General features: G+C 42.5%; 1 protein-coding gene across 1 annotated transcript in view; it reads right to left on the bottom strand.

Moving 5' to 3' along the window:
* Nucleotides 1-18,380, bottom strand: part of kansl1a (KAT8 regulatory NSL complex subunit 1a) — a 32,457-nt gene extending 14,077 nt beyond the window's left edge. Inside the window, 7 exon segments of the mRNA XM_022208878.2 lie at nucleotides 1,253-1,394; nucleotides 3,047-3,159; nucleotides 4,400-4,483; nucleotides 4,724-4,865; nucleotides 13,556-14,228; nucleotides 14,231-15,028; nucleotides 17,864-18,380. Coding sequence (XP_022064570.2) covers nucleotides 1,253-1,394; nucleotides 3,047-3,159; nucleotides 4,400-4,483; nucleotides 4,724-4,865; nucleotides 13,556-14,228; nucleotides 14,231-14,960 — 1,884 coding nt within the window. The 5' untranslated portion in view covers nucleotides 14,961-15,028; nucleotides 17,864-18,380.
* Nucleotides 18,381-20,539: the final 2,159 nt, after the last annotated feature.

Below are 20,539 nucleotides of genomic sequence, written 5' to 3'. Positions count from 1 at the left end.
GATGCACTGGAATCACACTTTTCGCTTAAAATTATAACATTAAACAAACTAGAGCACAAACAGGACAGCATCACTCCAGCTCAGACTGAAGAATTTGAAAAAGAAATTTCAAACACTGCAGGTAGCAAATCGCTGCAATTTAGGATACACAAGATGAATGAAGCTACTAAATAATTAAAGTAATGCCTTGACTTATTTAATCTGAGGAACTTTCAGGGGTTGTTTATGAAGCCTATTGATGTGGTTCAAGCGGTCCGATTACTGAACGGCAACGCTTCGTACATTTTGCAGCACGTCTGGAGTTGAAGCTCTTTTGTGAATAATTTTATGAATTCATGCCGTCCTCAATGTGTGACAGAGACACATTTGATGATGCTCCACTGCATATCTTTTAATCTATTATACAGTAAATACTGAACTAAAGCTTCACTTAAAAATATACATATTCTAGCAAATAAAATCCCACAATTTGTTTGATATTTTCCCCAAACCCTCGGAATGAAGAGGTGAGAAAAGAGTGACATTTTCCTCTGGGTAGTTCCACAAACTTCAGCAGAGACAACCGGGATTTAAGGATAATCTGTCACTGGTGAATGAGGCCAAAGCAACCGTCTTCCTCCTGTCCCGCTGACATCTGGTGCCATCATTGGGTGAGTGGAAGCTGCTTTGTGTGTTTAGATAAATTAGTCCCCAGCAGAAATAAAGACATGTCCATGTACAGTGTGTGTTTGTGATTTCAGATCTAAAGGGATTTATTCATTTGAGTTGATGGGCATCTTCATCGGACCACCCTCAGGGGTTTTCTAACATTACTGTATGAATACACAAATTTGGCCTCAGAACACATTTCTAACAGTTGTACAGACTTTAGAACCTCATAATTACACATTTAGAGCAGCAAAGGTCACACTCTCTGTCTTGGTGTTTTGGGGGAAAAGCACAAACAATCGGTCCATGTTTCTATTTTGCTCAACTAAAACTTGTGAGTCGTCACAAGGGCGATTGCTCCTCTTTGTACTTTGATGTCGAAGACAGATGCTCCACTTTTACATAAATAAGTCGGGCATCCCTTGTTTATTCATTTATTAGATTACAAATCAAGGAACTAATTGTTAAATTCAGCCTGAAGCACACAAGAGTCAGCTCAGAATAGAAGTCTATTCGTTGCGTCTCGACATCTTCGCACCACTTCCACCAAGACCTCAGCATCAAACCGCTTTCTAAACGGAAGCCTCGCGGAGCGTAAACTCACCTTGCCGTTGAGGTTGGGCACAGTGTTGGGCTGAATGAGCCGCCGCCGTCGGCAGCTGACTAGCGGTCGTGTACGAGCGGCGACGCATGTGCTGTCGTAGGCCGACGGCTGCTGGTGCTTGGTGTCCGCACTCTCCGCCATCCTGTCACAAACACAACAACACAACGAGGAAGGCTCAGATTCACAGCCTCCGAAGGAACTAAAACTTAAAAAATACAAAGCTTTTACTTTCTGGAGAAGATAAATATTGAGGAAGAGGAAAGACAGTCGAGCTGAATGTTAGTATTCGTGATATTTAAATGGTGAAATCGTCATAACTTAATTCTGGTTTAGGATGCAAAAGCAACGATTATTTTCTAAATTAAGCCTCTGATTTCCCCAAAACGTCCAGTAGGTCTGAAAGGCATGTTTTCTCTAAAGATATACATTTTAAAAAGTCAATATTACGCATTTTGTCAGAGCTGCAAACTGTAAAAACTGAACCAACTGTTCAACTTTAGCCTCAGATTCACAGTATGCAATGGAACAAAACTAAAAAATATAAAGTTTCTACTTTTTGGGGAAGATAAATACTGAGGAATAGGAAAAGCAGTCGAGCAGAAAGTTAACATTTGTGATATTTAATGGCAAAATCCTCATAACTTATTCCTGGTTGTGGACAAATATTTTCTAAATTAATTCTCCGATTTCCAAAAACTTCCAGTAGGTCTGAAAGGCATGTTTTCTCGAAAGATATATTCAGAAAAAGTCAGTATCACACCATCTATTAGAGGCAGAAACTGTACAAACTGAACCATTTGTTTGATTTTCAGCTTTCAGATAGTCCTTGAACTACTTGTTTAACATACAAGTTTAAAATTGTGATATTTCAGATTATTTATCACCTTGTTCTATCAGATTCTGTTCACAAAAAGGAGGAAACGAGTATTGAAATAAATTAGACAGATGTAGAGCTAAATGAAGCAGAAGCAGCTTGGCTAAAACAGTACATTCTGCATGGAGAAATATCTTCCAAGAGTAGCGTGAAAACATCCAGTTTGTAGAAGTAAAGTAGTAAAAATATCCTTAGAACGTAGAGCCACTCTTTCTTTCCAATATTGGTAACACCTTTGTTAGAAAACATGTTGATTCCAAGACTTTCTTTTTTCCAATTTCAGTTGACACACTGCACAGAAAAAGACATTTTTTGCTTCTAGTCACGGTTGTGCTGTTTCTGCAGAGGTGAGGACTTTATATTGCAGTAAAAAAAACAAAAAAAAAAACAGGCACCAGTGAATAAAACTTTGACAGGAGAAAAATAGAACATCCAGACACTGCTTAGGGTTCAGAGAGTTAACCATTTTGCCGGTGATGTGTGGCTATTATTTCACACAGCTATAAATAATTATTGTTTATATTAAATCCTCACATTTGTGAAAGTGGAATTTGTAAATCTGCAGTTTTTTTTTTACTTGTAGACATTTTCCATTGTGGACAAATTTCCATGTGGTGTCCTAGTAACACAACCGTGAACCAAGAATCCCAAAACCTAATCTGAATGGAATGCAGTTGTGTTTAATGTTATCAATTACACCTATTCTTTCCCAGCTACGATAAACCCAAATGTCTGCTGATAAAAAGGTCTCTTTTCAGCGGCTAATCATTGCAGCTCTGAGTAACATCGGCGTCTCTTAACAGCAAACCCCCCCCCCCTCAAAAAAATCCATTATTATCAAGAACTCCCTTGTTGTGTTTATCAGAGACTCTGCTGCCTTTCTGGGAACTTGGAATGAGGTAATCATTGCCAGGCTGTACCTGCTGAGGACGCCGTTAACCGGCTGCCCGTTTTGACCTTTCCAAGGGCCCGGCTGCTCTGTGTTGGCGATGTGGGCGGCGCCTGTGTGCTCCAGCCGTTCTGAACCAACATCCTGCATCGACAGATAAGACAAAAAAAAAACAAAAAAAAAACAGTGAGACGACACCTCGCGTTAACTGGCGCACAAACACAGGAGCAACAGCACTTAGCCAGCACAGGATATTTAAGGAAACTACATAATAGACAAACTGAATCATCCTGGTCCCGTGGCCTTGAATTATTCAGTCTGGATTTGTGAAAAAGGGCCGGGCTCTTACACCGCTTTTAAAAACCTGCGCTGTCATCAAGATGCATAGCTTGGTGCGACTTCCTCACAAGGTTTCACACACAAACGCACCCAGTTTTGTGGGTTTCATTTAAAACTCAAGCCTTCGGTTCATTTCACCGATTCTACACTTCCTTGGATCCGCAATTCTGTCATTTTAATTCAGCAGTTTAACACAGAAGGCAGATTATTCTCAGCAAAGAGATCATTTAGCGAGGTTAAAGAGGGAGCTGACAGCACGGCTAATCACAATGCAGTCGACCAAATGTAAACCAGCATGATTAGAGGCCACGCAGTTTTAGATCTGCTATAATTCAAACAAATCCAAAGAGGCAGATTCATCGTGTGATAAATTATTTGGCAATTATTTGGATATGAATGTAGAAGGAGCTTATTACACAGCTCCTTTTTTTGTTTCATTCATTCAGACCTGAGGGACGGATAAAAAGAAACAATTTCCTGTGGACACTTAACATTTCATTTCCACCTTTGCTTTGATTTGCGAGAACAAACAAGCTGAATGTTTCACTGATTATCACGAATCAACAACAACACATCGTACAGTTACCCGCTCATATAACATCCAGTACTCAAATCAAATATTAAACTGCAAACTTCACGCATTTAGAAACTGATTTCTCTCATGTGTAATCACCATTATTGTCAGCATGTTCTTTTGAGGAGCTTCAAGATTTAATCCAGTGCGAGCCTAAATTACAGCCGAACGTTTCTGGAGGCTCAGTCTTGCTGTAATTTGTTGGTTACTTAAGCGAGGGCATCCTTTCCCCGGACGGCCTCGCAATTTTTAATCATGACTGCAATGTATCACCACATACGGACGGGCAAACTGAGACATTTCCTTCTTAATTATCACACAAAAATCCAAGAAATCCTGCTGAGGCTCACCGACTGGGATTGCTCAGTGAGATACAGAACGTGAGAGCCAGACGTAAGCACAAGGTTAAGTAGATCTTGCTTTACATGTGAAGCTCCAGGAGGCAGAAACGCAGCGCTCTGCTTGGCTTACCTGAGTATTTACAGGCTCCGTCTTCACTTCTGTCCCACCGGAGAGCACAGCGCTGGGGGGGACACCTCCCAACTCTACTGAGCCCTGTCAAATCAAGAAACGCGTGTCAGACTTCCATCCGAAACATAAAGCACCAGCTAAACTGCATTATGGAGAAACAAGACCGAGTCCCAGAGGCAACGGCGGCTTCTCCATCACCACACGTCTTCAGAGGGAACATTTAAAAGCACCTTCCTTGATTTTTACAGCCGCCAAAACAGGAGCTTAATGTCTTTCTCTTCACTTAAACTGCACAGACTTTTCTAACAAATGGGAGCGACTGACCTTGCTGGCGCGGATCTGTCTGTAGATGTCAGTCTGCTGTCGGATGCGGTACTCCAGGTCCGAGATGTGGGCCTGGAGCCAGTTCCAGTGGCTGATTATAGCGGCTCTCTCCACGGTGTAGCGGCTCTCTGCCCGCTTCCATCTGGGGGTAAAAAGACGGCGTGAGCGACCGTTTTAAAAGGTGACATCCCGGGTGACATAGTCCAACAGAAATCCTACTAATGCAGTGATTTGTTTTCCCAAAAAGAAAGCACATGTGTTCACGTGTTATACTGAAGTACTGATAAAACATTAAAGCTAAACATATGGAGCATTTCCCCTGTCAGACTGCAGAGGTCAGTGAATCAGCATTATAGAAAGCTCCCAGCAATGGCAGCTGCAGGCAGCCTGGAAAAGCATTATAGTCAAAAAATAATATGATTAGGCGTTCAATTTAAAAGTGGATGCAGTGAGAAATTGGGATTTCCATTACACCGACATATCCCATGGCACAGAATGAGTGCCAACAGAGAGCAGAGTACTCCATTTTACCAGTATGACACACAGAATGGGCATTTCAAAGGCAGACATGAGAGGAAAATGTCTGCTCCTGCACTGAGCGGCAGCGACCACAGAGGGCGTAGTTTCATCAAAATACGGCCGCAGTGACTGAACAATGAAAATAATGACTCAGATGGCAGACAAAGATAGACGTTGCACTCCTCTGTGCTTTCTCCTCCACACACCCCATCTCTGGTTCCAATTTCCAGAGCTCCACCAGGATGGAGGAAGTCGAGAAGGGCTACTGCTGAGAGAGGGAGAAGGGGAAGGGAAGGGAAGGGAAGGAAGAGAGGAGTAAAAAAAGAGTGCAACAAGGGCTGGGAAGCTCTGGCAGTCTGGAAAGGAACAGACGGGCTTTATAAGCAATGTACAGGCCAGAGGGTGCTGGAGGGGGTGGGGCTGGGTCAGGGAACAGTGCAGCAGACACTGGGATAACCAATAATCCAACCAGGAATCCTGTCCTACTGTTGAGCTGAGCGGAAGGAGAGTTCTCGTGGCTCTGACGCAGACATCAGCCACCAATCAGTGCAATCAAACATGATCTCTTCCTTCACTCTGCTGCCACATTTGCCCACCGATGGCTCCAAAACAGAACCAAGCAGGCTGCTGCAAATACAGCTGCAGCGCTTCCTGCTAGTCACATTTCCTCTTCTACAGACTCGATCCTGTTCTGCACAGATAAACAAACGCGCACTGTTCTATCACACCAGGTGGTGGATGTTCACAAACACAGCAACGCTCCTGAACACGCCCATGGATGGTGCATCAGGTCAACGCCTCCTCCAGTCCCCGTGGAGGCTCCTCTCAAAACGACACCGGTGGCGCAAAACTCTGTTGCACCAATCATCCCACAAATCGCCCTGAGATTGAGCGCCATGTGGTGGGTGGACAACTGATCCGCCAACAGGGAGGACGGGCAGGTGTAGCAACCCTGAGGGCGAACTGCTAAATGATCTCAAGGAAGTTTATTCTCATTGTGGCAGAGATGCATTCTGCAAAACTATCAAACCAGCGAGGCAAGACCAGACATGTCTCGGCTGGCTTACAGAGGCAAGCAAAAGCAGTCCTAAAAAGTCACAAAGCAGCTACACAGACATGATTGAGAAAGGTTCAGCACGGTGGATCCCATCTCGTAAGGATCGACTTACGCCAGCACCAGCTCAGCAGTTCTCAGGGTCTAATGGACGACCAGTGTCACAGATTACACTGAAAGAGATGCAGGAAGAGCTACAAGTGCAGTTCAGTAAAACACAAACACACAGAGGCCATTAGAAGTCCAATGACCTCAATCATCAGAGTGACGGAGGAGGGGCGTTGAGAAAACTCCCCCTCCCGCTATGAGAATCTCCACCCCCCCTTCTAACCAGGACACATTTTCCTCCCCCTACTCCCACACACAAAAGCACCAATGGCGATGGCTACAGCAGCCGTTTTCTGGCCGTCAGCACATTCTCCATTGTGGTGCTTCTCTGGATGCAGCACATATGTTGCATGTCGCCGGGCGCCGCTATACCATACCGACCCCTCCAAAAGCGACAGCGTGGACGAAGCTCTCCGCCAGAAACCTGCAGAGCTCTGATGCACCTGCATCCTTGAACAACCAGCTCTCTTCTGGATGCAGACATGCTACATCTATGTGCTGTGCTGTCAGTCGTCTGGCTAAATCTGCACTACTTTAATCATCTCCCGCCACACTCCGTAGTATGCCCTCGTTAATGCTGGAGGGAGGGGGTGTACTTCCTCTCCATGTGGACACAGAATTTGCTGGTGGATTAACTTTCTGTTTGGCTGTGTGATTATCATGTACGCCTAACGGTATCTTTTCTGCCACTTTTGTTCATCATTTAATCACAACACCACGAGTATATGTTTATTATAGTGAATCCTCCTGAGTGAAAGCGGTTCTGTTTTAACACGCATGTGCAAACCGTGTTTTATCAGAAGCTATTGACATGAAGGCTTCTTCCTGCATACGGTATTTTTTGGCGCCTCACAAAGAGGATTCAGTTATCCCCAAAGGAAAACCACAAGCAACAACATGATAAGAACTGACAAGAAAAGCTGCAATGCAATTTTTAACCAGTTTTGTTGATTGGGATTCCATTTACTCAAGCATGACATGTTTGTTTAGAAAATGGTCAGAAATAAGAGCAAAATGCAAGGATTTCTGTCAAATAAGGCAGCAGACTCATTGTTTTACTGTTCTGCATAGTCACCCCCTAAACATGCAACATATTTCGACATTGTGCAGTCATATGAAGCGCATTTTCTGCTCTGCTTATTTAACCATCGTATCAAACTTTAACAAAACACTCGAAAATCAATCACAACTGCATAAAATAATACCAGAAAGTAATCGTTTTCTGCATGCACAGCAATGCCTAAAACATTGTGTGAGAAAGCACCAAGGACATACAAAGATATATCAGAGAATACATAAATTCTGTGAATTATTTTGGCTGAAATAGAGCAAAACATGCAGCGAATCCCAGGTTATTTCCACTGCAGGCTGTGAACACCACCTGCAATCAGCTGCTTTCTCTGGCATGCATATCTACAAAAACTACAGGTCTGAGTTGCAGTTCAAAGTGCAGCCTGGATCTGTACTTTCTCCTGACTCCGGCTGGATTTATGGTGTGTCCAAACTGCATGCGAGATGATCGGATAGTTACGGGAAGCCCCCTCCTCCCCTCCAACACCTATCAGACATCGGATACAGGGTGTCTGCCATTATCTGGAACTTTCTGTAACCGACCAGCAGACATCTGCACCCACTTGGTGCCACAATTACTGACCAGCTGCATGAAGGGCATTGTGATTCTTTTTTAGCTAACTTTCATGTGTACAACTAAATGCAACCCCATCAATGCAACTGAGGAAAGACTGTCTGAAAATGAGCACCCATTCTTGCTTTTGAACAATATCAGCGCTCGTAAATCCCTGCGATGCCTTGTTTTTTTTACGCCGCCTTCCTGTGTGGCCGCTTGGAACAACTATAAACACTTCTGATTTCCGACATGGTCGAACAGTAATTTCCTTGTTACGCTCAAGTTCTGCAGATGTGCCATGACTTTAAAGGGCTGCTGTTTGATTTGAACGTCCCTAATTTGCTGAAGCTGGCATTGAAGAGAGGGGTAAGGGTCTTCAAACATTTCAAGCTAGCTCTCATGAACTTTCCTGCCACAACAGTTAAAGGCTGCACCCTCCAAAACTTCTCTGGAGATCATATCGATACAAGATTATACGAAGCAGTTAAAGCAACATTGCAGTGCCAGCTATATTTATTAAATGCAGGTCTTGCACCTGTGGAGCTAAAGAAAACGTGCCCAATATCAACTCCAAACATATACAAAAAAAACACTTATCCCCAGTCAAACACACAACTAATAATGCCATAATTTGTCTGTTATCATACCAATGCTCATACTTTTAAAACAAGGCCTCCTTGGACAAAAATCTCTCAGGGGAACATTGTAATGAATAGAGGTACAGCAAAACAAAGACCTGCAGACACTCTGCTGTTCCATATAAAGCGAAACAAAACCACTTTGCAATTACGCCTCACAAACCAGTCAGTCATCATTCATGGTCTGAAACAAGAGCAAGAGAAATCAAAGCAGCAGCTGTCATTTGAATTTCTTTGTTCTCTCGAGTCAAGGATTTTCAAACACATTTAAAGAGCTGAAAATTGTCCCAACACTGAAACATTTAGGGATTGAAAATGCTCTTATTTTATGGGTTTATTCTGACGTGTCAGGAAAGCTGGCTGAAGTTTCACAGCACAGCTGTTTAAACTCATCTTTTAACAGGAAGAAACTGCTCGGGAGCTGGGATTGTGAATGAGGCAAGGCCGACAGGACAGGGTGTGGGGCAGGAAAAACTAGAGAGGGCAAATTCAGCCAGAGAGCTGCAGCAGTCATTACATAAAAGAGGGGGGTTATGTAACGCCTGTGGGTTCGTGTTGAGGAACTTGGGCCGAGCTAAACACGTCCAGATGTGTTAGGCAGGACAGAAACCTATACAGGCGCTCTCATACATATGTGAACACACATGCACAGGGCAATGAAAAGAAGGAAAAACATAGCTGAGCCACAAAGACTGCAGAGTAATGCTGAGCTATAAGCATGAAAGGCACGCTGTAGTCTCAGCCAACCTAGTCACCCTAATTCCCGAGCAGCAGGCAGACAGGCATTTTAAACGTCCTGCTGCATGAAGATCACACAGGCAACATGTACTCCGGATCGTCTAGCTGTACTTTTATCATCTGACGGATAAAAATCTGCAAAACCTGGGGAATGTTTTGGAGCTGGTCAGATTACAAAATTTCAAACATTTTCATTGTTCTATCTATGAGCCATTATGTAAGATCTGAGATTTCCTGATGAGCATTATTGTTGCCTCAGAAACAAGAATTGGTGCCCACTCGTTTCTTAACACAGAACAACCCGTGCTCAAAGTAACATGCCTCACCTAACGCATCCAATTCACCCAGCACCTCGTATATGAAACAGCAGACTGGCATTAAGGTTCATTGCAGAAACCAGCAGCACCCACACCCTGGTATGGACGTTACATTCACAGACAGACACACTGGCTGGAGCAGAAAGGCCCTGCAGCATAAGCACAGCAACAGATGTTGGCTGGGCCCCAATCCTCTAAGATACGGGAAACCACGTCTACAGTATAGACGGAGAGGACAGGATTAGTTGGAAGCAATGCAATGCATCCAAACAAACAACCCAAATAGGTTATTGTCCACACTGCTGTCAACTCGGCTGACGTTAACTAATTGAGGTGCCGCTGCCTGAAGAAGACATCACATTGTCTGTAGTGTTTACTGGTGTACTGCTGTAAGCCAGTAATTGGTAACTGAGACAAAGTGTCAGTTGTGAGAATGTGGCATTATGGCTCTGTACACACACCTCACTTCCTGCAGGACTAACATGTTCACAGCGAAGGTAAGGCTTCTGGAAGCTGAGAACCAGTTCTTAACTCCGTGGATGAATGACTGCACAATGTGCAGCTGCTTATGAAAGCATTACACATGGACAGGTCTGAATTCCCAAGGTAGCTTTCACTCAGTGTACAAGGAATTATTAAGCTTACATGTGCTACCACTAGGTAAACATTTGTAAAACCTTTAAGTGAAGGACGCTTCTGTGACAGCAATACACAACTTCAAAATCTAGCCCATTTAAGAGCATCTGAGCGCATTAAAGTAGCTCTTTGAGCCTGTTTGTTGTGTTCAAAATGCATAATTCTGCAAGCAATACAGCCAAACAGCGCTCTCCTGCTTTCACAAAACATGGCTGAACTAGTTGCTCTCATATGAAGCTATAATTGAGTGAAAAATGACATCGGTTTGCTTCATGCAACTCCTGCAGAGATGAACACAACTACAGAACAGGCTGAATACTTGCTTCAGGAGCCTTTTATGTGGGTCAGCATCTACAGCTACTGATTAATCGGTGTTTTTTGCACAAAGAAACGAAGATTTAGGTAAATATTGTACAGAAACAAAAGTAGAGGAACCTTTGGTGTGTATAAAGAGATTTTAGTCAAGGCTACAAAGCTAGATATAAAATTTTCAACCACTTTTGCAAATTGGATTTTTATTTACTCAAGCATGAAAGACATTTTTGTTTATGAAATTGTGAGAAGACAGAAAAATGTCCTGTACGTTCATTGCTTTCTGTGTGCACAGACCGATCATACTTGCTGCCAAACAGGTTGAAATAAGCTCTTTAACAGCACTAAACTGGAAAAAAGGCAGTGGAAAATGTGCGTGTATTTACGGAGACCTATACTAAAGCACAAAGAGGAATTACCACTTGTTAGCAGTGACTAAGGTTGCAAGAAGTTGTTGCTGCCTCACAATAAAGCCCTTATAATGGCTGGCCGCTGACAAGCTTTCATGGTAAAGCAGGAACAAGAAGCATCATGTTTGCTATAGCAGAAGATTAACTGCAGATCAGACCGAATCAGAAGAGGAAAAGATGAGCTACTAAGAATTTTGCCCGATTATTTATTTGAGGATGATGGGCCCCGTTTAGAGAAGGAAACCTGTGTTGAATGTAATGAGCCAGGTATGAGTCAGTAACATTGTACTGAAGCAGCTGTCCAAACCCTACTGTTGATCTAAATGCTAACCCAATATCATTCAGGTGCTCTCTGAAGAGGAGACGCTTGTTTTGATCAGAGCATGAAAACACAATTATGTGTGCGCATGAAACAAAATCATGCTTAATCATGTACAACAGAACTACATGTGCTGAGGTGGTGCTGCAACAAAGGTTAAATCCAACCCTTAGCTATAAATCACTAAGTCATAAAAACTGGATGTACCATAAAATCCTTTGTCTTGCATTTGTATTTAGGAAATGCATCTATCTGGTATCTAACGTCTTGTTCTGTCACCGTGACCCTGATACAGCCCCTGACCTCCTGACAAACCTCTGCCGTTATTACAAATCACTATGTCTGATAGAAAATTGCCTGAAGAACTGAACAAATTAATAACTGTGGAAACCAACTCCTCCGTACTTTCATCACTAAAAGATAATCAAATAAAATTAATTATTCCAACTGTGGAGATACACATTTCAAGTAACATCATTGCTCCCTTTTAACAACACGACTAATCAACGGATTCCAGAATAAAAAATATTAAATCACACTCGAATATTAAACAGTGGAGTTCTTGCAGTGAGATAAGGGGCAAAAAAATTAAAGTACATGTCCAAAAATATACTGTTTGTGATGTTGCTGGTGATTGAAGTGGATATAATTAACAGATCAATCTTGACTTAATTTTGCACAACCCTTAACAGCAAATTTTAAGTGTTTCCTTTTAGTAAACATGCTAGGAGGGCTTTAATTTAAATATAGTCATGCTAGTTTAATATTTGACTAGCTTTAATTTTCTAAATGTTAAATTTTACAATTAGATAATAACACAGTGAAAACTATCTTGCCACACACCATCTACTGCCCAGCTGTCAGATTTACATTCTTTTTTCCTCCGTGCATCCTCTGAATACAAAATCACTAATAAATTCTTACTAGTTTGGGCCTTTATCTTTTGCTATGAACTTGAAAAGGAAGAAAATTTGAGATTTTAATGTTCTGAGAGAACTGAAGAAAATTGTCTAAGAATAAAAGAGCACACAAACTGGGAATTTTCCAACTAAAACTATTATCATACTTATGATTTAAACAATAAATCACTCCCTTAAAACAATCTCAACATTAATGTCCACAACACGATGCATTCTCCTAGAAAGTGACGTGCCATGAATGTGCACGTGAACTGTTCCAATACTTCCTTTGTACAGTAAAAGAAGGTTTTTTGTCCTTGTTGGTCATGAATGCGACACAAACACACATTTCCTGTTAGGTCATGAAGATATTTAGGTCAAAGGTCTAAAGTCAATACAGCAAAGGACAATAAAAATCTGTGTTCTTAGCCACTTTGTTAATAATCTACCCAATCCTAAACAGGTCAGTAAGTCCATTAACGCTGCTCAACCACCTGCTGCACTTTTTTTGCCCCCTTCCCAACACTAATGACACAGAAATGTGTACTCTGATGTGAACTTCCCATGGAATACATTTGCAAGCCCCTGCTGAGGAAAACCTGACATCACAACAGGCAGCATGTAAGAACATAAAAACCTGCACCTTTCATAAAAAAAAACCACCACCCGCCCCCCCAACTCCATGTTCCTTCTAGGTTTCAGTTTAAATCAAAACAGCGACCGGCTCTGTGGGCGCTCACTTGTTCGCTCTGCAGATAAACAGAACGTTCAGTTTCAGCCTTGGTTCTCTCAGGAGGAAGCACTGTATGACGAGAGAGCTTTTTACTTTTCAGTCCATTCGAGCCTGTGCGTTCTCCACAGGATACCACCCACACAACTACACATGCTCTCTGGGCGAACTGTATCTCTACCCCTCCCTGGAGTTTGACCCAACCACTACTGAGGCAGAGCAGCCAGTTATAATTGTCATTAGCACCTGCTATGCCCGAGTAGCATATTGCAGAGCCTGGAAAATACAGGGACTTTCACTGGGCAGTCGAGCAGCTCTAAGCACCATGAAATGTGACAGTAATGTGAGTTACTTGACCATGGTGCTATTTTAGCAGAACAATCAAGTCAACTTCTAATCCATCCAACTTCTACGGTTAACTTTGAAACCATTTTTCACATAAATGCTGTTTCCAACATTCAACTTGAACTTTCACCATGTGTTACAAAAAGGCTCGTCTCAGTCCATGAGGACACCATTACTTACATTTTGACATGTCGCTGCTCAATGTCCACTCTGGACAGCTCCTCCTCCTCCAGGTCAGAGTCCCCTCCAGAGCTACTTTCTGTTACATCTGAGTCAAAGGCGCTTTCTGCAGAATGAAGGTTGGCCGATCCGCTCAAGTACAGCCTCTCCAGTTCCAAGGGCATGGAGCCGCTTTTCAGGAAGCGACTCAGGCCGTCTCTGTTGTTTGACGAAGAGTGGCGTCCGGTCCTCCATGTGGCCGTGGGGGTCGCCGCCTCCGATTTGCGGTTACCAGCTAGTAGCCTGTTGAGAGCCGAGTCCAAGAAGCCACCCAGCTGTTGCTGGATGTGCCGCTCCACCTGCTTAGCCTGTACCACCTGAAGACGTTTGCGCAGGCGCCGTAGCCGGTTTTCGATCTCAGCTTGGCGGCTGCTGTTGAGAAGGGTGCGCTCTCTAACGTGAGCATCAAGGCTGTCCGAGGAAGAACTACAGGGCAGAGGAGGCTGGGGTGCAGGTGTGCACGGCGGGGAGCCCTGCTGGCTGCTACCTGGTCTCTCCCTATCAGAACCCTGTGGCTGACTAGTAGGCGTGTGTGAATCAGCCTCCTCCAAACTCACTTGTTCGGTGGGGTTAGGGTTGTCATGGGTAAAGGGGGAAAGTGCAATGGACTGGAGCACTGGTGGTTCAAGGTTTTTCCATCTGTATTTTGAGAAACCCCAGAGGAATGCTTCTGTTTAAGGGTTCCTTTTACCGGGATATGCCCTGATAAGGTCGCTGTCAAGGTCTCGGAGTCCAAGGGGAGGTTCTGGGACTGAGAGTCTGTGGCAGCAGAGGGCTTGTCACCGTTCACTGCGACCACACAGCCAGAGCCAGACATAGTGGCCAGCTTCTTGGCCAGGCCGTTGACAGGTGCCATGGGCTGGCCACTTCCGTTGGTGCTGCCACTCATGAGGCTTTTGAGCTGGCCGCCAGAGAGTTCAATCGCCTGCCTCTTCCTCAAGAGGAAGTCTCCTCCGCCGTTGAGCAGGGAGCTGGGCAGTATTCTGTGGCTTTTCAACACAGACTGTTTGATGAGGACTCCTTGCAGCTTGATTGACTCCTTAGTTGAAGAAACAGGTGTCACATCAGAGCATAGATAAGAAGCCACCAGTGGCTGGAGCTTGCCCAGGGCCGAAGCCTGGGACACGGAGTCGGCTTGGGGCTGCTGTTGCTGCTGTTCCTGGTCGCCGCCGCAGAAGTCGAGAGGGCACTCTTCGGAGGTGGCCTTGCACTTAGCGGGGCCGCTGCTATGGATGAGGATGTTGCTGGCGTTACCGTTGTTCTCTGCACTGGCCGGTGAGAGACTTGAGGATGGGGCAGCCAGTTTGAAGCGGATGTGGTGAGCTTCGGCTGGGGCGTCGGTGAGAGCGGGCGCCATCGCAGCCATGCAGTGCAGAGGGACGGGCACCGCGGCCTGCTCCACACCACCCGCTTACTGCCCCACCTGAGGACAGCCTGGAGACGACAGAGAGAAAATAAAGGAGGGGGAGACAAGAAATAAAGTTAATTAAAGTACTCTGATGAATTCAAGCACTCAAGAATACATAAAAGACATTACAACCACAAATTATGTTTGTAATTGCAGTGGGAGGGGTTTGGGTGGAGATATTTTCCCATCAGGAGTTCACAGGTAACATTCACAGCCTTGTACAGGGACAGAGGTCACCACATACAATAAACAAACAGACACTACCGTTCACACGTTAAAATACTGATGTAATACTGAAACTAGCAGCTCCAGCTACCAAAGTCTAATTTGTATTAGAGCAGTCATGAGTATTTAGACACAAATCAGTGAATGATGGTAACATCTGATAAGGAAAACTATAAATAAAACACAACTGTTCAGTCTCAGTGGTACTGACAAGGCTGTATCAACAAGTAGGCAGAAAAAATATGCCTTGACATCAATAAAATGCTATTTTCACCCCTATTTCTTCATACTGAATACATTCTTCATGAATGGAAGAGGATATGCGGACAGGCTGTATCCATATACAACACATACAACTGAAATACTTGTAGTACAGGTTTTGTAAGGCTTTAGAGTGGAAAATTACTAACCAGCAGCTAAAAACAAAGCAGCATTTCCTAAATAGTTACCACTGAATATATTCAATGTAAATGCAGTAAAATTGGGGCTCAATACCCTAAGTGCAACTCACTGACTCAACACAAAAGCAAAAGTAAATGGCTATGACAAACTGAGTTAGAAGCCTAATCAAATGTACTGGTGACTCATTGACATTTTGTTGACCCACTGGCTGCAAGTGCTGCTAAAAATGATCCCTAAAAGAAACCAGAGAATAAAGGATGAACGAGAATTACATCCGAGACAGTCAAACATACTCTTAATCTTTCTGGCCATTCTCTAAGCTCTCACAAATTTCCAGAAATGTCATTTGATTCCACTGTAATCATCAACAATGCATTCGTCCATAGAGCCCACTTCCAATAAATACAGAGAAAATAATGATATGCGCTGACCTTGGGGAGTGGGATGCTAACGATACAGATGGAATAACAGCAGACATCTGAGCTAAATCCCAGGCCAATAAATAATTCCCACTACACCCATGCTTGTGTGAACAAGCCTTCATTGTCGTTTACTTACAAGGCTCCTCTTTAAAGAATAAGCTCTGGAACTTGTTTTCTGATGAAGGAAAGAAACAGGAAAGGCCAATGCAAATTGCCCAAACCCCACTGCCCTACATGTGCTCTGGCAAGTCTGTATGCAGCAGGGTTCCTCACAGGCAGTGTAAGTAGGTGGATTTAGGCCCCAGCATTAGCTCAAAGCACATGATGTCATCCTGACTGGGTCCCTGTGTCATTTTCAGCTGAAACCATTAAACCTTTCCCATTAAAACTGCCAGAAAACGACCCTCACATCAAACATGTACACAGAGCACCAATGTCGTTATCATGGTGAAGCCTTGCTGTCACGGTTAACATCTATCATGTCCACTGGCTGTGTGTATCCAGATTAAAGTTTCCAAAAGCCTCCCTTCAAATGATACGGGAGATAAAAGCGAGCTGCATCTCCGTGTATCGTCTGCAGGGTGAGATGAATGGGGGCTCAGTATTTCACCGCAGTTTCTAGTCAGCGCGCACTACGCCATGTTGGTATTTCCGAAGCAGATTATGCAATGCAATTCATCTACCTAAAACCGCCCATTCCGCTCCAAACACACCGAACGAGTTCATGCCACACGGGGGTAAAATAAATACCCAGCCGGGGCGAACACACGACAGCAACATACACGCATCGGAACGGCAGTATGTCTGTAAACTGTCTGGCTAGAGATGCGACAAAAAAAATGTCCACATCCAACCTTACCCAACCATAACGCAATCACCAAAATGTCTTCCTGATGTTTACAAAAAGCATTTGTAGGTTTAAAAAGGCAGCCTGGCGCCTCCGTGATCACTGAGTAAGAAGGTTATGAGCGGAAAAATACAGCACAAGATCAGTGTTTGTATCATTGAGACGTGCCAGAAACCGAACGATTACAATAAAAAATAAACACACACACACACATATATATATATACGAGCACACAACTAAAAAGAAAAGGAGATAAATATCTGTGTCACTCTATACACTGCGTGCAAATTAATGCGCTTCGCTTCTGGCTAACGTTAGCTCAGGAAAAGCTGCTGATGCAAGAAACACAACCTGCTCGGTAAAGCTAGCAGCCAGCTGCAGTGGAAACGCTGCCTGCCCCTCCAACCACACACTATCTGCTAGATTTATGTTGCTTTCGGTTTGGGTAACTTAGCCGTTTTCTGTTTTGCAAAAAAAGAGGAGGGGGAGAAGAAAAAACAGCCGCTTCTTCTTCTTTACGTAAACCTCGTTAGGCAAGTAAACATTTTAAGTCAGTGACTACGCAGCCTACGCGCAGCACTGTGCTAGTTTAAAGTCAATAACGCCCAAAGTAACGTGTACTAAATGCTAAAAATAAAAGCTGCAATAGCATCATAGTTGAAACGAGAGGCTGCTACAGTGCACTCATAATAGGGAGACACACTCACTGGTTAGGATCACAACTTATTTTAAACAACAGCTTTTACGACCCATTGCAGAGCGGAGACATGGTATGCATTGTAATTAGAAAATAAATACACGCAGCTTGTTTTAAATCCACGGCGGCCCCTCCGTGGGCTTCCTCGCAGGCTGGCGGGTGATCACACGGCACGTAACGTTAATGCAGATATGTCAAAAGCTGAGAAGTTGGGAGTAGACCCTGGCAGTCTAGCTAGCTCGCTAACAAAGAAAAAGGAGGAACCTACCACGTGACGAGGTTGCACTATCCGAGGGAATTTCGGCAACAATCCCCTGCAGTTTTAGTGGAAAAAACCAAAAGGGTGCTGGCACACACGCGCGAAAAAAAACCTCCGACTCGATCACTCTGCCATTAATTAGTCCGAGAAGGGGGAAAATTGCAGCCGAGGGTGCGGAAAAGGGGCCCCGTTCGCGGCGCCGCTCGCTCGGCTTCGTTCCGGATTCGAGCAATGGGCGAATCAACGATCTACACCTTGCTCGGCTGCTAGCTCGCCTCGCCGCCACCGCGAATATAAGACAAGGCCGTGGAACAGTCCTTCCCACGCCGAATTACTTCAAATGTAGGCGATTTCACGGCAATCCTGTGGCAGAAAGTCCGATTCCCAGTAAGCGAAAGGTAATCCCGATGGCAGTTTGACGCGAGGCTTTTCTCTCGTTTTAGGGAGAGACGCTTAGAAAATGGCGGCTAGCTCCTCTCCCTCGGATTTGAGTCTGACAAACATAGAAGTGCTGTGTGTGTATGTGTGTGTGTGAGCGCGCGTGCGTGTGAGTGTGTGCGCGCTTGGTAGGCGGGAGACATTTCTCATACTCACCACTAGAGTAAAGGGCAGATAAGAAACGACATAAAAGCTCAAAAGAAGATACCACAGGAGGGCATTGTCTTCCAAAAAGATAGCGCAATGTCACTTTTTGCACTCTGTCGTTCACCCAACGCGGCTGTAAATGGAGCCGCTGGTTAAACTGGGAATATTACTGCTGCTGCTTCAGATCTACCAGAAAATATGCCGCATGTTTTAAAGGAAGGGCTGGGCGATGTAACTGGGGGGATTTATCGCGATTAAATATATTTATTTTAATCGGTATCGACAATTATTGATATCATTAATGAAGCTATTCTAATTAAAAGCCGGAAGTAAATACGTTTAATCAGAATTTAGCCACTACTGCCTTATTGTAGTATACAGGAAGTAACTTGAACTAAAATGCACTTACCAATAAATAATAAAAACTGATGATTATTGATAATATTTAAGGACTTTTTTGATAGAGACCAGAAGTGAATAGACTTAATTAGAATTAATGCCTGTTTATTATAGCATACAGGAAGTAATTTGAGCTTAAAAAAAGCAGACACCAATAAATTAAAAAAAAACAACTGAAAATTATGGATAATTTTTGATGACCTATTTTGACAGAGAACATAAATAATATTTAGAATTTAGCCACTACTGCCTGTTTATTATAGTATACAGGAAATAACTTGAACTAAAAAGCACATACCAATAAACAAAAAATAAATAAAAATAAGAACTGACAATTATTGATAATATTTAATGACCTATTTTTGAAAAAGACCGGAATAATTATTGATAATACAAATACTGACTTAGTGACATATTTTTTTATATCAACCAGAAGTAAATAGGTTTAATTAGACCACTTTTGCCTATTTATTATGGTAAACAGGAAGTACATTCGACTAGAAAACAAACAACTACATAAATTAGCCACATAAATAAAATAAGGATAACAATACAGCAAAAATAGGATATAGCTGAGAAATTTACCATGATTAAATGTATTTATTTTGATTGACATTGCTAATTACTGATATTATTAATTGACCTATTTTTTAGAGACCAGAATTAAATAGATTTAGTTAGAATTAAGCCACTACTGCCTGTTTATTATGGTATACAGGAAGTAATTTGAACTTAAAAGCACACATGAATATATAAACTGGCCACATGAATTAAAAAAAAAAAGATGAGCGCTGATAATTAATGATTTATTTTTGGTAAAGACCAGAAGTAAATTGCTTTAATTAGAATTGAATCACGTCAAGCTATTTATTATGACATACAGGAAGTAATTTGAAGTGGAAAACACAAACAAATTAGCCATGTAAATAAAAATAAATAAATGTGACAACACAGCATTTAATTAGGATAGCGCTGAGCGATACAGCTGATAAATTTATCGTGATTAAATACTTGATATCTATAATTACTGATGTTATATAATGATTTGATGAAGACCGGAGGCAAAAAGGGTTTAATTAATTAAAATTTAGCCATTTTTGCCTACTTATAACATACAGAAAACAAATAGATAAATAATTATCTAAATAATAAATATGGATTACAACCCAGCATCAACGAAGAGAGGCTGAGCGCTGAGAAACTGATCATAGATTTATTTATTTTTTTACATTTTAATTAATATTGCTAATTACTGATAATATTTAAAGACCTATTTTGATGAAGACTGGAAGTAAAATGGTTTAATTTAATTTACCCACTTCTGTCTATTTATTATGATATTCAGGAAGTAACGGACTAAAAAGCATGACAAATAAATAAACTACCCACTTAAATAAAAATATAAAAGGATAAAAACACGGTTTCACTTCGGATAATCCTGTGCTAAAAAATATCAAAATAATATGTTTGATTTCAGTCAATACTAATGAATATCGACAATATTTAATGACCTATTTTTGCCTATTTGTTACAGTACACAGATTCTAACTGTAACTGACAAACACAGTAATAAATAAATTATGCAATCACACAAAATGTCTTTCTAATGTTTACTAAAGTTGTAATTTTAAAAGGTAACCCGGAGTCTCTGTGCTGACTGTCTACCAAAGTATTTCATAATCTTGAATTCTGGAAAGCTCT

Source organism: Acanthochromis polyacanthus, chromosome 19, assembly GCF_021347895.1.
Source record: "Acanthochromis polyacanthus isolate Apoly-LR-REF ecotype Palm Island chromosome 19, KAUST_Apoly_ChrSc, whole genome shotgun sequence".
In the NCBI taxonomy this organism is placed as follows: Eukaryota; Metazoa; Chordata; class Actinopteri; family Pomacentridae; genus Acanthochromis; species Acanthochromis polyacanthus.
Note: the sequence above shows the minus strand (reverse complement) of the source record. Positions and strands in the feature narration are given on the sequence as shown.